The sequence below is a fragment of the Lissotriton vulgaris genome, chromosome 9, assembly GCF_964263255.1.
Source record: "Lissotriton vulgaris chromosome 9, aLisVul1.2, whole genome shotgun sequence".
NCBI lineage: Eukaryota > Metazoa > Chordata > Amphibia > Caudata > Salamandridae > Lissotriton > Lissotriton vulgaris.
In genome coordinates this window covers 250,594,478-250,608,706 of record NC_141697.1, presented here as the reverse complement: position 1 = coordinate 250,608,706, position 14,229 = coordinate 250,594,478, and the positions used below count along the sequence as shown (strand labels likewise).

The 14,229-nt window shown below is 43.8% G+C and overlaps 1 protein-coding gene across 1 annotated transcript in view; it reads right to left on the bottom strand.

Moving 5' to 3' along the window:
- Window positions 1-839: 839 nt before the first annotated feature.
- The window catches only part of COQ6 (coenzyme Q6, monooxygenase), a 100,120-nt gene continuing 86,730 nt past the window's right edge, over window positions 840-14,229 (bottom strand). Inside the window, exons 10-12 of the mRNA XM_086937468.1 lie at window positions 4,154-4,269; window positions 3,645-3,811; window positions 840-1,134 (exon numbers count right to left, since the gene is read on the bottom strand). Of these exons, the coding sequence (XP_086793594.1) occupies window positions 1,105-1,134; window positions 3,645-3,811; window positions 4,154-4,269 (313 nt within the window). The 3' untranslated portion in view covers window positions 840-1,104. The remainder of the gene's footprint in view (window positions 1,135-3,644; window positions 3,812-4,153; window positions 4,270-14,229) is intronic.

Below are 14,229 nucleotides of genomic sequence, written 5' to 3'. Positions count from 1 at the left end.
GAAAATAGTGCTGCAAGTCATCCTAAAGTTCTGAGGCTGTATAAAAGTAATGTCAATGAACTCTTCAGTGACTTGCAATACCCTCATATTATAGTCTGGGGGGTACTGTATTCCGTATATACAGACACTATTAACCTATTCTTATTAGGTTTACTCCACTGTTTGGCAGATTTGCTGTATTTTACCATCCTTGTCAGACAGTCAAGAAACAGGTTCATCTGCAAAATCTGCTCTGACTAGTACGCGCCTTGTGATCCTGCTGCCCTCATTCTATCTAAACGTGGCTCTACGTTACAGTGTTTTTAGTCAACATTAGTAGTTATTATTGAGGAGCTGCAGCAGCAGTATACGATTCGAGCCGTTCATGCCTTTGTTTGCCCTTAGATTCGCTATGCCCCTACTGCTCATGCTCAATTCAGGCTTGCTGCTTTTACATCACATTTACTCGGTGACAAAATTGTCACCGACTGCCCAGGTAAATATCTATGGTTTGTACAATACTCTGAAACCCCTCTTGGATGGAAATAGGACCAAAGAATACATTGCACAATCAAAATACAATTTAAAAAAAAACCTCCCAGAGTAAATGAACCTACCAGGTCGTCCATGCACTGAGCGGAGCCTAGAGATACCTGTAGCTGAAAGAGTCACACTTTCCACTTTATACCGCGTGTATATGGCCACTTTATTGGATAACGCACTTTATTGATTCTTCAAAATGTAACTATACATGTGCAGCAAACAGTGTGAGCTGCTCTGTCCCAGTCAACCGCTCTTGTTGCCGCCAAAGGTTCTTGATTCCAAAGATGAACAGAATTTGGATGGAAGTGAAGCAATGATTCACCTTAAAAATATAGCTTTATTTATGCTAAAATAATTAAATTTACAGATTAGAAATCAGCTCAGCGGCGTTCCCGTTCTTGAATACGTTTCAGTGACTAGCAGCATTTGACAGCTCCGTGGAGTCTTCTTCAGAAATCAATAAACCAGTGGGCAGTCCATGAAATGTCAGAAGGGGAAGTCACTCTGGGGAGTGAAGCCAAGAGGAGGGGGGGGGGGGTTCATTATAGTCTTTTCTTGGGGGCGCTCTTCAGTTCAGAAGTGTCACTTGCTCGCAAAGGCCATGATTTGTTCCTACAGTAAACACGAAAAATACACATTACAAAGATCCAACACACACTTCTGGCTGCTTTTAGCAGCCCACAAAATGGTCTTATGAGTAGTTCTTGAAACAAATTTACATATCAGAGAGTAATGCTGCTCATTAACATGCATCAACCCTACCTGTGAAGGTGGCACATATGTCAGGACCCACTTCTTGGAATCTGCTGAGCTTGCCAACCATAAGGCCTTATATGATAATTTGATGTAAAAACCTTTCCGTTTTATACCTCTCTACTGCAACAACAAGCTGGCCTAATATTACCAGGCGTGACCGCAGTTTTTCTTTATTTAAACACATTTTATTCATCAAAGGACACATATAGAACAGGGCTCTGAACCCCAGAGACATGTGCATAATCAATACACAACATCCTTACTTTGATTTTTTTTGTCACTAAAAGAACAAGGATGAGGAAAGTTACAAATGAAAATATACCTCTAAGAACCCCTCTCGCCAAACAGCTGCTCCCATCGCACTAACCGCCCCCCTGCCACAACCTAGTCGTGACCCTACCCCATTGACACTCGCACCTGTACACATAACGATTATAAGCACATAATGACAGACTGGATTGAGGGCCCCCCTTGCATCAACCGGCTCCAGCAGCAGACCCCGATAATCCGCCCACCGCTTCCAAATTTTAAAATATTTTTGCGGGCAGCCACTCGCCATAAAGATCGGAAGTTCCATGCCCATGCAAAAGTCCAAACCCCTCTTCCAGACCGACACCGAAGGTGGCATCTGAGCTTTCCACGCCTTAGCTATATCCCTCTTTGCCAAGATAAACCCCAGCAACATCAGGTGACGTTTATAAATATTGCCCCCGATTCCCTCCATAATATGCAGTAGCTTCGGTGACAGTGACAGATCCCAGCCCAACACTTCAGAGAGGCAGGAGACCACTCCCCTCCAGAACCTGGACCAAAGACTGACTGTGACATATTGTATGCATTAGGGTTCCCTCCTCCCTCTCACAGCGAAGGCATACCGGACAGGCCACCAGACCCACCCTCTACAACCGGACCCACGTAAAGTAAACCCAGTGAAGATATATAAATTGGACGAGACGGAGGCGCACCGCAATGGCCGACCCCCGTGAGTAGGCAAGGACCTCCGTCCAATCCTCCTCAACCAGCGATCCAACCTCCCCCTCCCAGGCCTCCCTGAGCTTCTGCAGCGTGGGAGAGCAGTGACTAACCAGGGACTGATAGATCTTGGATATTTTGTAGTCCTGTAGGTCCCCCATAAATACTTTTGCTTCCACCAGGCTGAATTCCGCAAGAGACTCCAGGCCCAGTAAACTAGGGGAGAGGGCATGACGAAACTGAAGGTACCTGTAAAACTGGGATCTAGGCATTTGAAATTCTTTTTGTAGGTCCTGAAAAGACCAGCCTGAACCCCCTTCATGGGACAGCAGTTTTTAATCAGAAATACACCAGCACACTGGGCCTTTGTGCATTTCACAGGTGCCATTAGGATTGGCAAATGGTGGCAAATTGAGAACAAAGTACACATGGGCCCGAGTCCAACTTATAAACAAGATTTTGCAGTACTGCATCAGACAATTAAGTCATGCAATCCTCTACCCACAGTACAGCCTATGATGAACATAATATAGGAGGCACAACAGAGTGAACGGGTCACCCATCAAACAACTGGAACCACTCAATCCCTAAAAGGCCACTGAAAAGAACCCCTGCACACGTGGTTTGGGGGGGGCGACCACAGTTTTACATACCCCATCCAGGAAATCCCGAATGTTTGGGGTGCTAAAGGACCAGATTCTCTAAAATGATGTGTACTGCGACTAAGTAATCTCCAAACCAAATCTTCCATCTTAAGACATTTCCATGCCACAACCACCCGCACCACTAGAGGGTACAACGCAGTACTCCATGGACAAGCATGAGCCAATTAAATGTATGTGCTGGCGTAGCCACAACCGACGGGAGATGATGAGTGATTTATTAACCAGGAAATGCGATGTAGGCATGTGCGGGGAAGGGGAGGAGATCATATGGGCAGTTCTCCGTTATTGTTGTCGTTATTTGTTGTTTCATCTGTTTAAAAGCCAAATGTGACTGAACTGGAAGGACTCTTGCAGAGCACCGCAGCTGTTCCATTTACACCCCATTGTATTTCATTGTAACTCTGCTTAATGTGCAATGATGACTTGAAGGCAGATGTTGTAACTGCTTCTCTAATGGGGAAACTATTGGGTACGTTCGACATACCAGTTGCAAACTGTGTACCGGATACTAAATGCTGTGTTGTATTGATGGCCAATGGATATGTAAGCATTATAACCTAGGCTTTTATTATAGGAAGCAGCTTCACATGCAATTGTCACCTTTCAAAAAACTGTATAAAATCAATAAAACAGATTTAAACCCCCAAAAAAAAACACCAAAACATTTCCATGCCACCCGCAGATAGATTATTTCAGGTGCCAACATGTCATCTCCATCTGTGAGGTTACCTTGACAGGGGAGGCAGAGTTCGTGGCCTGCAGTCCCAGAGTCCTCAGGAGTACAAAAGGTGCATTCTTGGAGGAGTACAGTCTCTTCAGCAAGTCAATGGCAGCCATCATGGGCAAGTTATGCCTCTGCCGCTCCGTCTCATACTCAAGGAGGTGGCGGGTGGAACCTGCAGCATGGGAAGTGAAAGGCTCAGGGTTCACTTATGCACAAATGTAGAGCTCTTTTACTTCTATATACCGAACAAAACCCAACTCACATGACCAGGCTCTCCTCAAAGAGGACACTTCTCAAGCCTCTTCCCTTTTTAAAAAAGCACAGCAGAAATGGGCCGGCCGTATAGTGTCATGGCACCAGAACCAAATTACGGATGCTTTCAGTTTTCACATCTGCATGCCCTTTCCACCCCTCTCCCTCCATTACAATCCGAGCTCCTGAACTTACCCATCAGCCCTACTTCCACCCTCCCACCAACAGTTTACAATAGAGTGAGATCACACGTATGCGTTACCTATATCCTTTCCAGCAAAAGCAGCTCTGCTCAGGTGCTGTGCAAGGCTTGAAACATCACCAAACCCCATGTTCACGCCTTGGCCGGCCAGGGGGTGTACACGGTGTGCAGCGTCCCTGAAAACACAACCGGAAGATTTCTCAAGACCACATGTCGGGCGTGTCAGCACAGAGCAGCTACCTCCCAACCTACCAAATGCCAACAGACCCACTCACACAAACAATTCCACACCAATGTTCTCCCCACTAATGCAGCACACCGGTCCCACTTGTCACCACACAAGAGTAGCAAATCCATGACCCAATGCTCACCCAATCGTAGCCCAAACTGCAATAACGACCAACTATGGCAATCAGAGTTTGTTTGAACGTGAATGGAACAACATGAACTATACGAAGTGGCTAGAGGGGGCTGACTTATACAAGAATAACAGATTTATCTTCTCTGCGCAAGCGCAGAAGCAGACTGATCTGAGCACTGGACAGTTTCTACACCGTGCTAGACTAGCGTTCACTGCCCGAGGGATCCGACCGTCTTATTCGGATGAGCCACAGGAACACTTGACAATATCTCAAATCCTGGGGCTGGCTGGATGTTGGCGCTTGATAACTGAACTATATGTGGAGCTGGTGATGGAAAAGGGTGGTTCAACAAAATGTGCAAAAGACTGGGGAATGGGGACTGTGAGAACAAATTGACTGTGAGTGGAGGATAGAGTGTGAACAAGTACAATTGGTATTCCCAAATGCAAGGTTCAAGCTCATACAGTTACACTACTTGCACAGAACGTATATGGCACCTTACAACTGGCCGCGATCTGCCCTAATAGTTATGTAAAGTATTCTTATAGAGCAATCTATTACCCAGAAGGTATCTTGCTGCTAGCTGAGATAGCAAGTGGAAAAAAATACCCCAAGAAATGAGATTAACCTAGAGAGAAAAGCAATGTTTTCAGCTATTCGACATGGCTTTGATGTGTAAAGGAAGAGCATTCCAGGTTTTTGATGCTCCAAGGACAAAACGTCTAATAGTCAGGCTACCTGTAAGCAGCGTACAATGCACGCTGCCAAACTCCTACACATGAATTAAGCGTGCACCCGCCTGATGGACTACTGGACAAAGATGACAACTCAGGTCAATCATAACTGGACTACAGCTGGAAACCTCAGTAAAGCTATGTTCATTAGGGATGGTACCCCAATTAAAAAAATGTAGGCCTGAATGGTGGCAGCGAGACTGGTATTGGCACGGCGACAAAGTGATATACATTGGGTAGCAACTAGGGCACCAGAACCCTAACTCTGGGCGAATGACTACCTGGACTGAGAGACTGCAGAGGAACAGCATAACAACACACACACAGGGATGAGAAAGAGGCAGAAGACCTGATTATGACTGACATGATGCCTGGGCAATCTGGAGATCTTGCTGGGGGAAGTCACAGAGCCTGATCGGGATGGGGCACCAAATGTGCGATTTCTAGTTTCAAGGGACAGAAGGGAAGCAGACATTGCAAAACTGTAGACAATGTTTATTGTGAGGTATGCACTGGGGGGGGGGGGGTATATGGCTGCTCAGTTGGAACAGACTGCTGCTTCTACGTCTGTTGAAAAACTGTATAAACACATTTAAAAAAGTAAAAAACATCAGTTGAGAAAGTACAAGAGTACCACCAGATTCACAGGCTTCCTATAGTGAAGTGTACATTTAGGTGATTCCCAGTCCACACTGTATTTGATGGGCACGGTTCCGGAATGAGTGGTGTGGCTTGAGAATAGTGCATGCATTGGTTTGGAAGTCTGAGCCCTGGTGGTGTGGAAGTCTGTCAATTCCTTTTGAATTGTGTGCATTTAGGTTGTATCCATGTGAGGCAGGATTGCTGCATAGTGATGGATACACAAGGGTAGAGATAGGTCTGCGACGTTTATGTGTCCAAGTGGAGAAGCAGTTCAGAAGTATGCTGAAGTTTGGAATCCAACCAATCACAATAACGGAAAAAGTGTAAAGATCCAGAAGAAAAGCAACCAGAGCCAAGGTAAAGGCTGGTGTAATGAATGGTGTAACTCACGGCCTGGTGAAGTGACCTGATGAAAAACTACACTGAACAATGTATCTTGAAGTTGAAAAAGATGCATGAACAACTCGAGACCTCACCTATTATGGATATGCATCGTAGGGTGATGTGTATATGACTGGAGAGAACTAAATGATACAGCTAATGGTGGACGTTGAAAGATTATTGCTAAAGAATAACAGAGAAGGTATACACAGTTCCTTAAAAGAAAAGTAACGCTTGAAGGGATGATACTTATTATTGGCTAAATATGTGTGCTGATAGCTTTGCATTATTTAACAATATAAGGCAATGTGGAGAGCAGGAAAACCGGAAGGGTTTATTGGTTGTACCAGTTTGTCCATTTACGCGTTAGCCTACTGTACACTTGAATTATTCAGGGTTACAAAGTCCACTAGAACGATACACGTCATAAGGAAAGGGCTGGCAGTGTTTGAGTAGAGATATCATGGCAATGAAAGCAGAAAATGATTAAATATGCGCAGGCGCAAGCACTGTGAGCTGGACTGGGAGAGCAGGGTCAATGTTTCCAAAATAGGAGTGCAATTTAGGGAAGCTCAGAGGTTTTGTCCATCAGACGAAGATCACAGAAGGTGTAAAAACAACAATTCACAAAGTGAGAAATGCGTCTACATCTCTGAGATAAGAAATACATCATCATAGCCATCCTCGGGATTGATATTCCCACTGAATATATACGAGGTAATGCAATAGAAAAAGTAGAGAAAACTCATTGTGAAGGACTACCCCACAAATAAAGAACAGTTTGGGAACCGGTAGGGTCCATCGATCAACATTAGAGTATCTAGCTCATCAACATACAATTTGGAGACCGGACCTCTAGACCTAGAGCTTTCCTTCTGCTCATCTTTTATTCCATTCTCAACTTTGCTTTTACCATGTAGTATACAATATTCAGCTACCCTCTCTCAAGCTTGCATTGGGTTTTTTTCTTACTGAGGTGCTTAGCCGGCAGAAGAAAGATTCCAGATCTTCATCCTGCTGAAGGAACATACATTGGCAAAGCCAATGGATCTCGCCTATGTTACCTATTTGCTTTGCCAGTTGTTTTTAGACACACTAATGCTGCGGAGCGTGGCTAATGTTTTTTTTAAAAAAATGAAAAAAACCACTAAACACCTTTAACGTGGCTATGGAGGTCATTTGGTATGCGCCTTTTTGGAAATGTAACTAAAAAGAATATAAAGCTTGAAAAAGCGATTAAGACAGGAGGGAGAAGGGGGAAGCAACACGAGGGAGGATGGAGGGCAACCCAGAAAAAACATGGGAGGGGGCACAAAAGCAACATGGTAGGGGACACCAAGCAAAACGGGGAGGCGGTAGGGATGCAAAAGCAGCACGGCAAGGACGGGAGGTATGCAAAAGCAACAGTGATAGGGCAGGAACAACACTAAAGCAACAAGGGGTTTGGAAAAGTGATGCGGTGGGTGCAAATGAAGGAGAAGCAATGTGGAGGAGCATAAGGGGGTTGGCGAGAAGCACAAGAGTGACAGAGAGCAACAGGGGGAGAGACGTACGTGGAGTGCTTAACATAAAAGAAAAAAGTAGTAACTGAAAAGAATGCAGTGGAAGGAGAGATGACGGCCAATCGAACTGTAGAGGCAATGCTCCATGGAAGGACAAACACAAGACTGACAAGCTGGGACACCAATAAGAAGGAGGTATATGAGAGGTACAAGGAAGGCCGACCAATGGCAAGCAATTGGCAGGTTTCAAGCCCCTCCATGTTATTCGCAAATCAAAATTGGGTGTGTGAGGGCATTATAATCCAATAATTGGACTCCCAGCTTTGAACCAATCTGGTCGGGTTGGTTTAGATTCCCTTCACTCCGACTCATACTCCTGAGGAACAGCATAACTTTTTCTGTAGAATTGCTCTGGGGCACTTATGCTGGACCTCCCCAAAAAGCCCCCCTCGCCTGTCCCTTCTTTGTGTATTATCCACGACACACACCGCCACTCAGCAGCGATGCAAAACATGTATTACACTGCCCCCCCCCCCAAACTGAAACTAACGAACCCTTGTATTGCAAGCATATTTGGGTCACAGCCAGGGAAATCCCAGTGAAGTATTGCAGCTGGTTCACTTGACTTATTATCAAGGACACACAAGGGATGTCATACACTCAGATACATCTGGTATGAAGTCTGAACGTGAGGAACTGCATGGATTAGAAGTGGGGGTGAAACAACAAATACCGGCATTTGAGCCAGAAACACGGGAGAGGCTGGTTGGTAGGGATTCTGCTCCGCTCTGCAGGGGTAACTGCTCATTATATCACTCCAGTCTGCAGCCCCCACGTGCAGAATACGAAGTGCAGGGAGCCACAAGGACTGGAGGAGGACAGTTCAAAAACACATACACTCATGAAGAGCTTCACACAAAAGAAAAAAGTAGTGCCGGAAAAGAAAGCACTGGAAACAGTGATGCCATCTAACAAAAGTTCTGGTATAAAGGCAACCCTCCATGGGAGGGAGAAACCTAAGACTGACCAGCTGCCACACATATGAATAAGAATCAGGCAAACATGAGTGACAAGCCAAACCAAGCAATGGGTGTGCTCCAAGCCTCTACTAGTTGGTAAACCACCATATGGCTCGTGAAAGACCGTGCATGTGCCATCGACTAGGCTCGACCTAAAACAGACTATTGGAAATCAGCATCAGAGGGGGAGAAACTTCTCATTCTTAATGCAATTATTAGAATACTCTGCCAGGGAAATAAGAGAAACCGATCAATGTATTCAATTCATATGCTGGAAATATAGAGCTAGGATAGGATTTCTGATGAAGCAGATATCGATCTTCTAGAGCACAGTTATGCACAAATGGGAGTGACCGTGCAAAGTGAGGAAGACCTGAAAGCAAAGGATGTTCGTGGAAGCAAGCCAGTTCTCTTAGAAGTGCAATATGAGCAGTGAAGTTAACATTTTAAGATGCAGCCCGAGTTAAGACTTCAATTCCAATGAAAATGATCAAACTATTATTGCTCAGTTTTCTAATTATCGGTTAGGAAGGCAGATGTGTTATGTATTAGGTTTTGTGTTCCATTACGTAGTACACAGCATTGTAATTAGTGCCCTGCATCAGCATTGTACACTGAGTGGTCATGGAACAAATATCAGTTGGAGCTGGTCAAGGACTGCCACTTACTACATTTTCCAATAAATTACTTTCCAATGTTCTCACGTGACCTAGACTTCAGGATACCATTCTGTTATTTCTGCGTGGGACCCAGTGGCTAGATGCAAGGAATGATTGTAAGAATAATTGTGTCTGCCTTTTGAATCTTTCACTGGTATCTACCTATGATTATTCAATAACTATGCTTATTTACTTATTTTTCAATTTATACCGAGGCCTCATGAATTACTGTATTTGTGTTTATAGAACACAAACACCAGAAAGTTCCTTGGTTTTAACACAAAAATTGGCCACCAGGTGGCTTACTAAACTAAGAGTGACAACCAGGGAAAAATATATAACCAGGTCTTTAGCAGCTCAAGTTTAATGAAGAGGGTTGAGAATAGAGAGAAAATGGTAACAAATACCGGACCTTCACTGCTGAAAAAGCTCTGACTCCTAAGGTCATGAGTCAAAGATGTAAAACATAGCCTTGATGCTCCGAGAGGCAATGCAGAGAGTCCAGGAATTGGTGAGATTGATTCGGACTGCTTATTATTGAAGATAAGCCTAGCAACCAACTTTGTTTTCACAGATTTGGCAGACAGAGCAAGATAGGCAGCACAGCAATAGTCTCATCTTGCTAATGTGAATGCATTCAAGATTAAAACTTCTGCAGCATAGAAATAAATATTGGTTTCAAAATATAAAGTTGAAAAACACACAACTTTACTAAGAATTAATCTGGGGATTCTCGTTGCGGGTAATACTCCACGGGAGGAAAATGGTCTTCGGCAGAACAAGCCATTCACAAACTGCCTGGAACTAATGGCAGGCTCCTTCACAGTCAAGTGCTGGATCAAGGACTGGGTCAAATGCTGTGTCCTTCTGAAGATGGACAACAAGGTGGCAGGTCCGTTACAATAACCTATTGGGGGAAGAGGTCCAAGACCCTTTCAGATTTAGCTTAAACTGTTTGGCACCACTGCCTGGCCAACCAAATTTCAGTGTCAGTGGAACACCTTCCTGGGGGCAGATTGGCACTCCTGTCATTGGAAAGATGTCAACCTCTGGAAAGGACATCCACAGGTGTTCCAAGAGATTCAAGACAGGTGTAGTCCTTTCAGGATAGACCCGTTTGTCTCTTGCTTGGATTTCCAACTGGACAGACACTACAGTTGGTGTCCAGATCCCAGAGCGGTATCAACAGAATTGAAATTGAAATTGAAAGGCTCTTATATAGCGCATGGCTATCAACAGACGCATTTCTCCAGGACTTAGAGGGTGAAAGGTTATGCATTCCTGATGTTCATGAGATTGTCCATACAAGTTCAGAGTAGCAGGCAGATCTGGTGGTGATTACCCCAGTCGGTAGGTCCCAAGGATGGCTTCCAGCTCTGATGGAACTTTCTTGGGATTTCCAACCCCTCTCCCCCAGTTTCTGGATCTTCATAGGGATCCACCAGGGAATCCTCACCACCTGGTTCTAGCAGGTTCACTTCATCTCATGGCATGGAGTATTACCGTGAATGTTGGAAAGTCCCAGGCATTTCATGAGGCTGCCACTTTACACACCAACCCTGGTCAGAAAGCACAAAGGAAAGATAGTGTTCCGCCTGGTCTAGATGTGTCCCCAACGCCAATTGGATCCCTTGGACGCAGAAATTGTCCATGTCCTAAATTTTCTGGCAGCCTTAGCCTCGGATGGCTAAGGCTGCCAGGCTAAGGCTTATAAGACTATTAATTCTTTTCATTCGGCTATTTCAGCTGGTCATTTGCCGATAGATGGACATGCGGTGAGAGAACACGATTTGGTGTGTAAACTCCTAGGGGGTATTAGTTTATCTGTTCCACCCAAACTCAGATACTCTAAGTTATGGGATGTCAATAAAGGTTGTGACCTATTCAAGTCCTGGTCCTCGGACAAGTATCATTCAAGGAAACAGATGTCAGCAAAACTGCCCACCTTGTTGTGTATGATCTCCTGCCGAAGAGTCTCAGATGGGAGTGCACTGGAAGGAACAGGTAGGGTATTCACCCCGGAAGGGGTAACTTTTTATCTCTAGACAAACAAAAAGCAATTAAAATTCATAGTCTGCATTTTTGGAAATTCCAAAGCAATGTGTTGTTAGAGTGATAAAAGCTTATGAGTCTATGACAGATGAACTTCGCCGTCAGAGAGAAAGACAGTTATTGATCGCCCTCACTAAACCTCACAAGGCAGTTTATTTCCCAACCATTGTCAGATGGGCTATGCAAGAAGCTGGTATCAATATCTCTCTGTTTGGAGCTCATTTTGTGAGAGGTGCCATGGCATCTAAGGCTTTCGCTTTGGGCCCTAGATTAGAGGACATCCTAAAGGCAGCAGATTGGTCCTCAGACTCTACTATTAAAAAGTTTTACTTGACACCAGTCCAAAATCTGGCAAAATTAGTAGTGGAAAAGCTTAAAACTATCCTAATCCACGCCTGCAGGTCCTGACATAGAATGAAAAATGTCCTAGCTATCGGAACAGAAAGTTTCAATTTTATTAAGGACATGGAGGTGAAGATTAGCCCACCCTTTCCTTGAACTATGTTAGGAAACCCACCAAACAACTTATGATGTTCCAATTTTTATTTCCTCAGGGACAGATCTGAACAAACAGAAGTAACCTTCGGGGAAAGCGGCTGTGTTCGCAGGAAGAGAGGGGAGGATAGGATATAAAAAAAGAGGTTCTGCAGTGTTCGATTGGATAGACTGTTTTTTGTTTCTATTCCCAAAGAGCTATGGGAAATATAGTTTATATTCGTTCACATAAAAGTTGAAGTTGATGGCTGCTGGTACAATAAAGTAGAAAAAGTAAAGCCAAATCCTCGCCTCCGTGCCCTAAATAGAATTGAAACTTTCATTATGATAGCTAGGACATTTTTCATTCTGCACTTAGTAAAAGGGAGATTTTTCTAGCTCATCGATAGTTGTGAAGATGGTTTTAGCAATGCTAGGTGCACTTAAGATCTTATGTGCATAATATGAAGCACTGGCCCTCTTTGATTGCCGTTTCGTAATCGCTGATAAATTGAAGCCAGTCTGCCTTAGCGGAAGGCGCACAGTCAATGAGCAAAGCATGCTCTAGATGACATAAGGTTTGTTTCAGCTTAGTCAATTCCTGACAGAACCACCTATTTTGTTTCTCCAACTAATGGTCTGATACAGTAACATTCTGTCTAGCATAATCAGTTTGTCATTCTAGTGTTCATTATGCTGGGATCATTAAAAAATAAGCAAGAGAATTGAACTGAAGACAGATCAACTCATTTAGGTCTAGATGCCTCCATTTATGCACTCGTTTGTTTACAAAGTTGTAGATTTTTGCTTGGAATACCTTAGGGACTAAGAAAAAGGTAGAGCTAAAAAATAATACCACAGAATTTTAAAGTAGGTGAGCTTTTACACCGAGTACTATCAGCACAGATTATGTCCATCATATGCCCCTCCTTATGAGCTGGACAAATTCGGATAGGGAAAGAATAAATAACGAAAACAATGCAAAAATTCACATTGAACAGTATTAGCCCTGATGCCAAAATGAACATTAAGGCCATCTAGTACTAGAACGTGAACCTCAGCCGAGGGCAGATTTGTTGAACAAGCTTCAGTTGGGCAACCACAAGGAGGACGATAACTTAATATATTCTATTCCTGACATTCCCCATCAACAACTCTGATTAAAAGAAACGAGCGTTAGCGAATGACAGTCAGAAGAGTATTTAAAAATCAGCGTTCGGCCACCACCACATTTCCCTTTATGTTGATCTGAAATAATGGAAAAACCGGAGTACTAAGTCACTTAAAACAGTACAACAGTTGTCTTGAACCAGGTCTCAGTAAGTCAGATTAGGGGCTTCTCTTCTTAAAATACACATTTTCTATACACCAACTCAGGTTTCTTGATGTGTACAGTGTATTCATTGTGTCCAGACTGACCAGATCCTAAACTGGAGTGGCTAGACCCATGCTACAAGTGAGGATGTACATTAATGCCTGATCAATGAAGCAGTTTACATGTGATGCCCTAAATGAGGGCAGAGGAAGTCGATGAGAGTTCCCTGGGTGTCAATGTGAAAACATTTTTGATGTTTATGACTCAAAAACATGACTTCAGCTCATCGCAACATCCTGTAAAGAAGCGGACTGCAGAATCATCTGGAGTAAGTTAGAACTATGTAGAATATTTCTGCGACTTTTTTTATTGGCAGATATGATGCAACCATACTCAATCATCCTTGGTAGCCTTTGGAACTTGAGATTGTATTTGTTTATTCTGGCGGGAGCCACATTTCTCCAGCCGCGTTGCAAAGCATGTGAACCAGTTATTAGCTTTCTTTTTTATACATCTTGGACTTGGACCGCAAAGCCAGTAAAAGAGTGCCCAGTCAGGCTGGAACGATAGGCTACTGGGAAGCAAGACCTTGACAAGCGTAATTACCTGCGGTTTCATGCAGATCGAGATTTACTTGTGCTTTTTCTTAGGTCACAGAGGCTGTCTGGATCAAAGTTACTTCAAATAAAACAAAGAGCAAGTGGAACAGGTATTCTCTCTGGAATTTGGCAAGGCTATGGGAAACCAGTCGTTTGCAGGAACTTGTGCCTCATCTTCACTTGATCTCTACATGTTGCACCCAGTAGTCTAAAAAAGCAAATTGCTAGCCTCAACAAGTAAGTAGCCAGTTACTTCCATGTAGCAATAGTTTTACACGATGCAGCTATACTGAATGCACATGCTGTACTTAGTTTCACCATCCTGAGGTTGATCCGGAAAAGAATCTTAACAGTTTAGGTGGTAAGCATATGTACTGTAGGAAGGGCTTAATACATC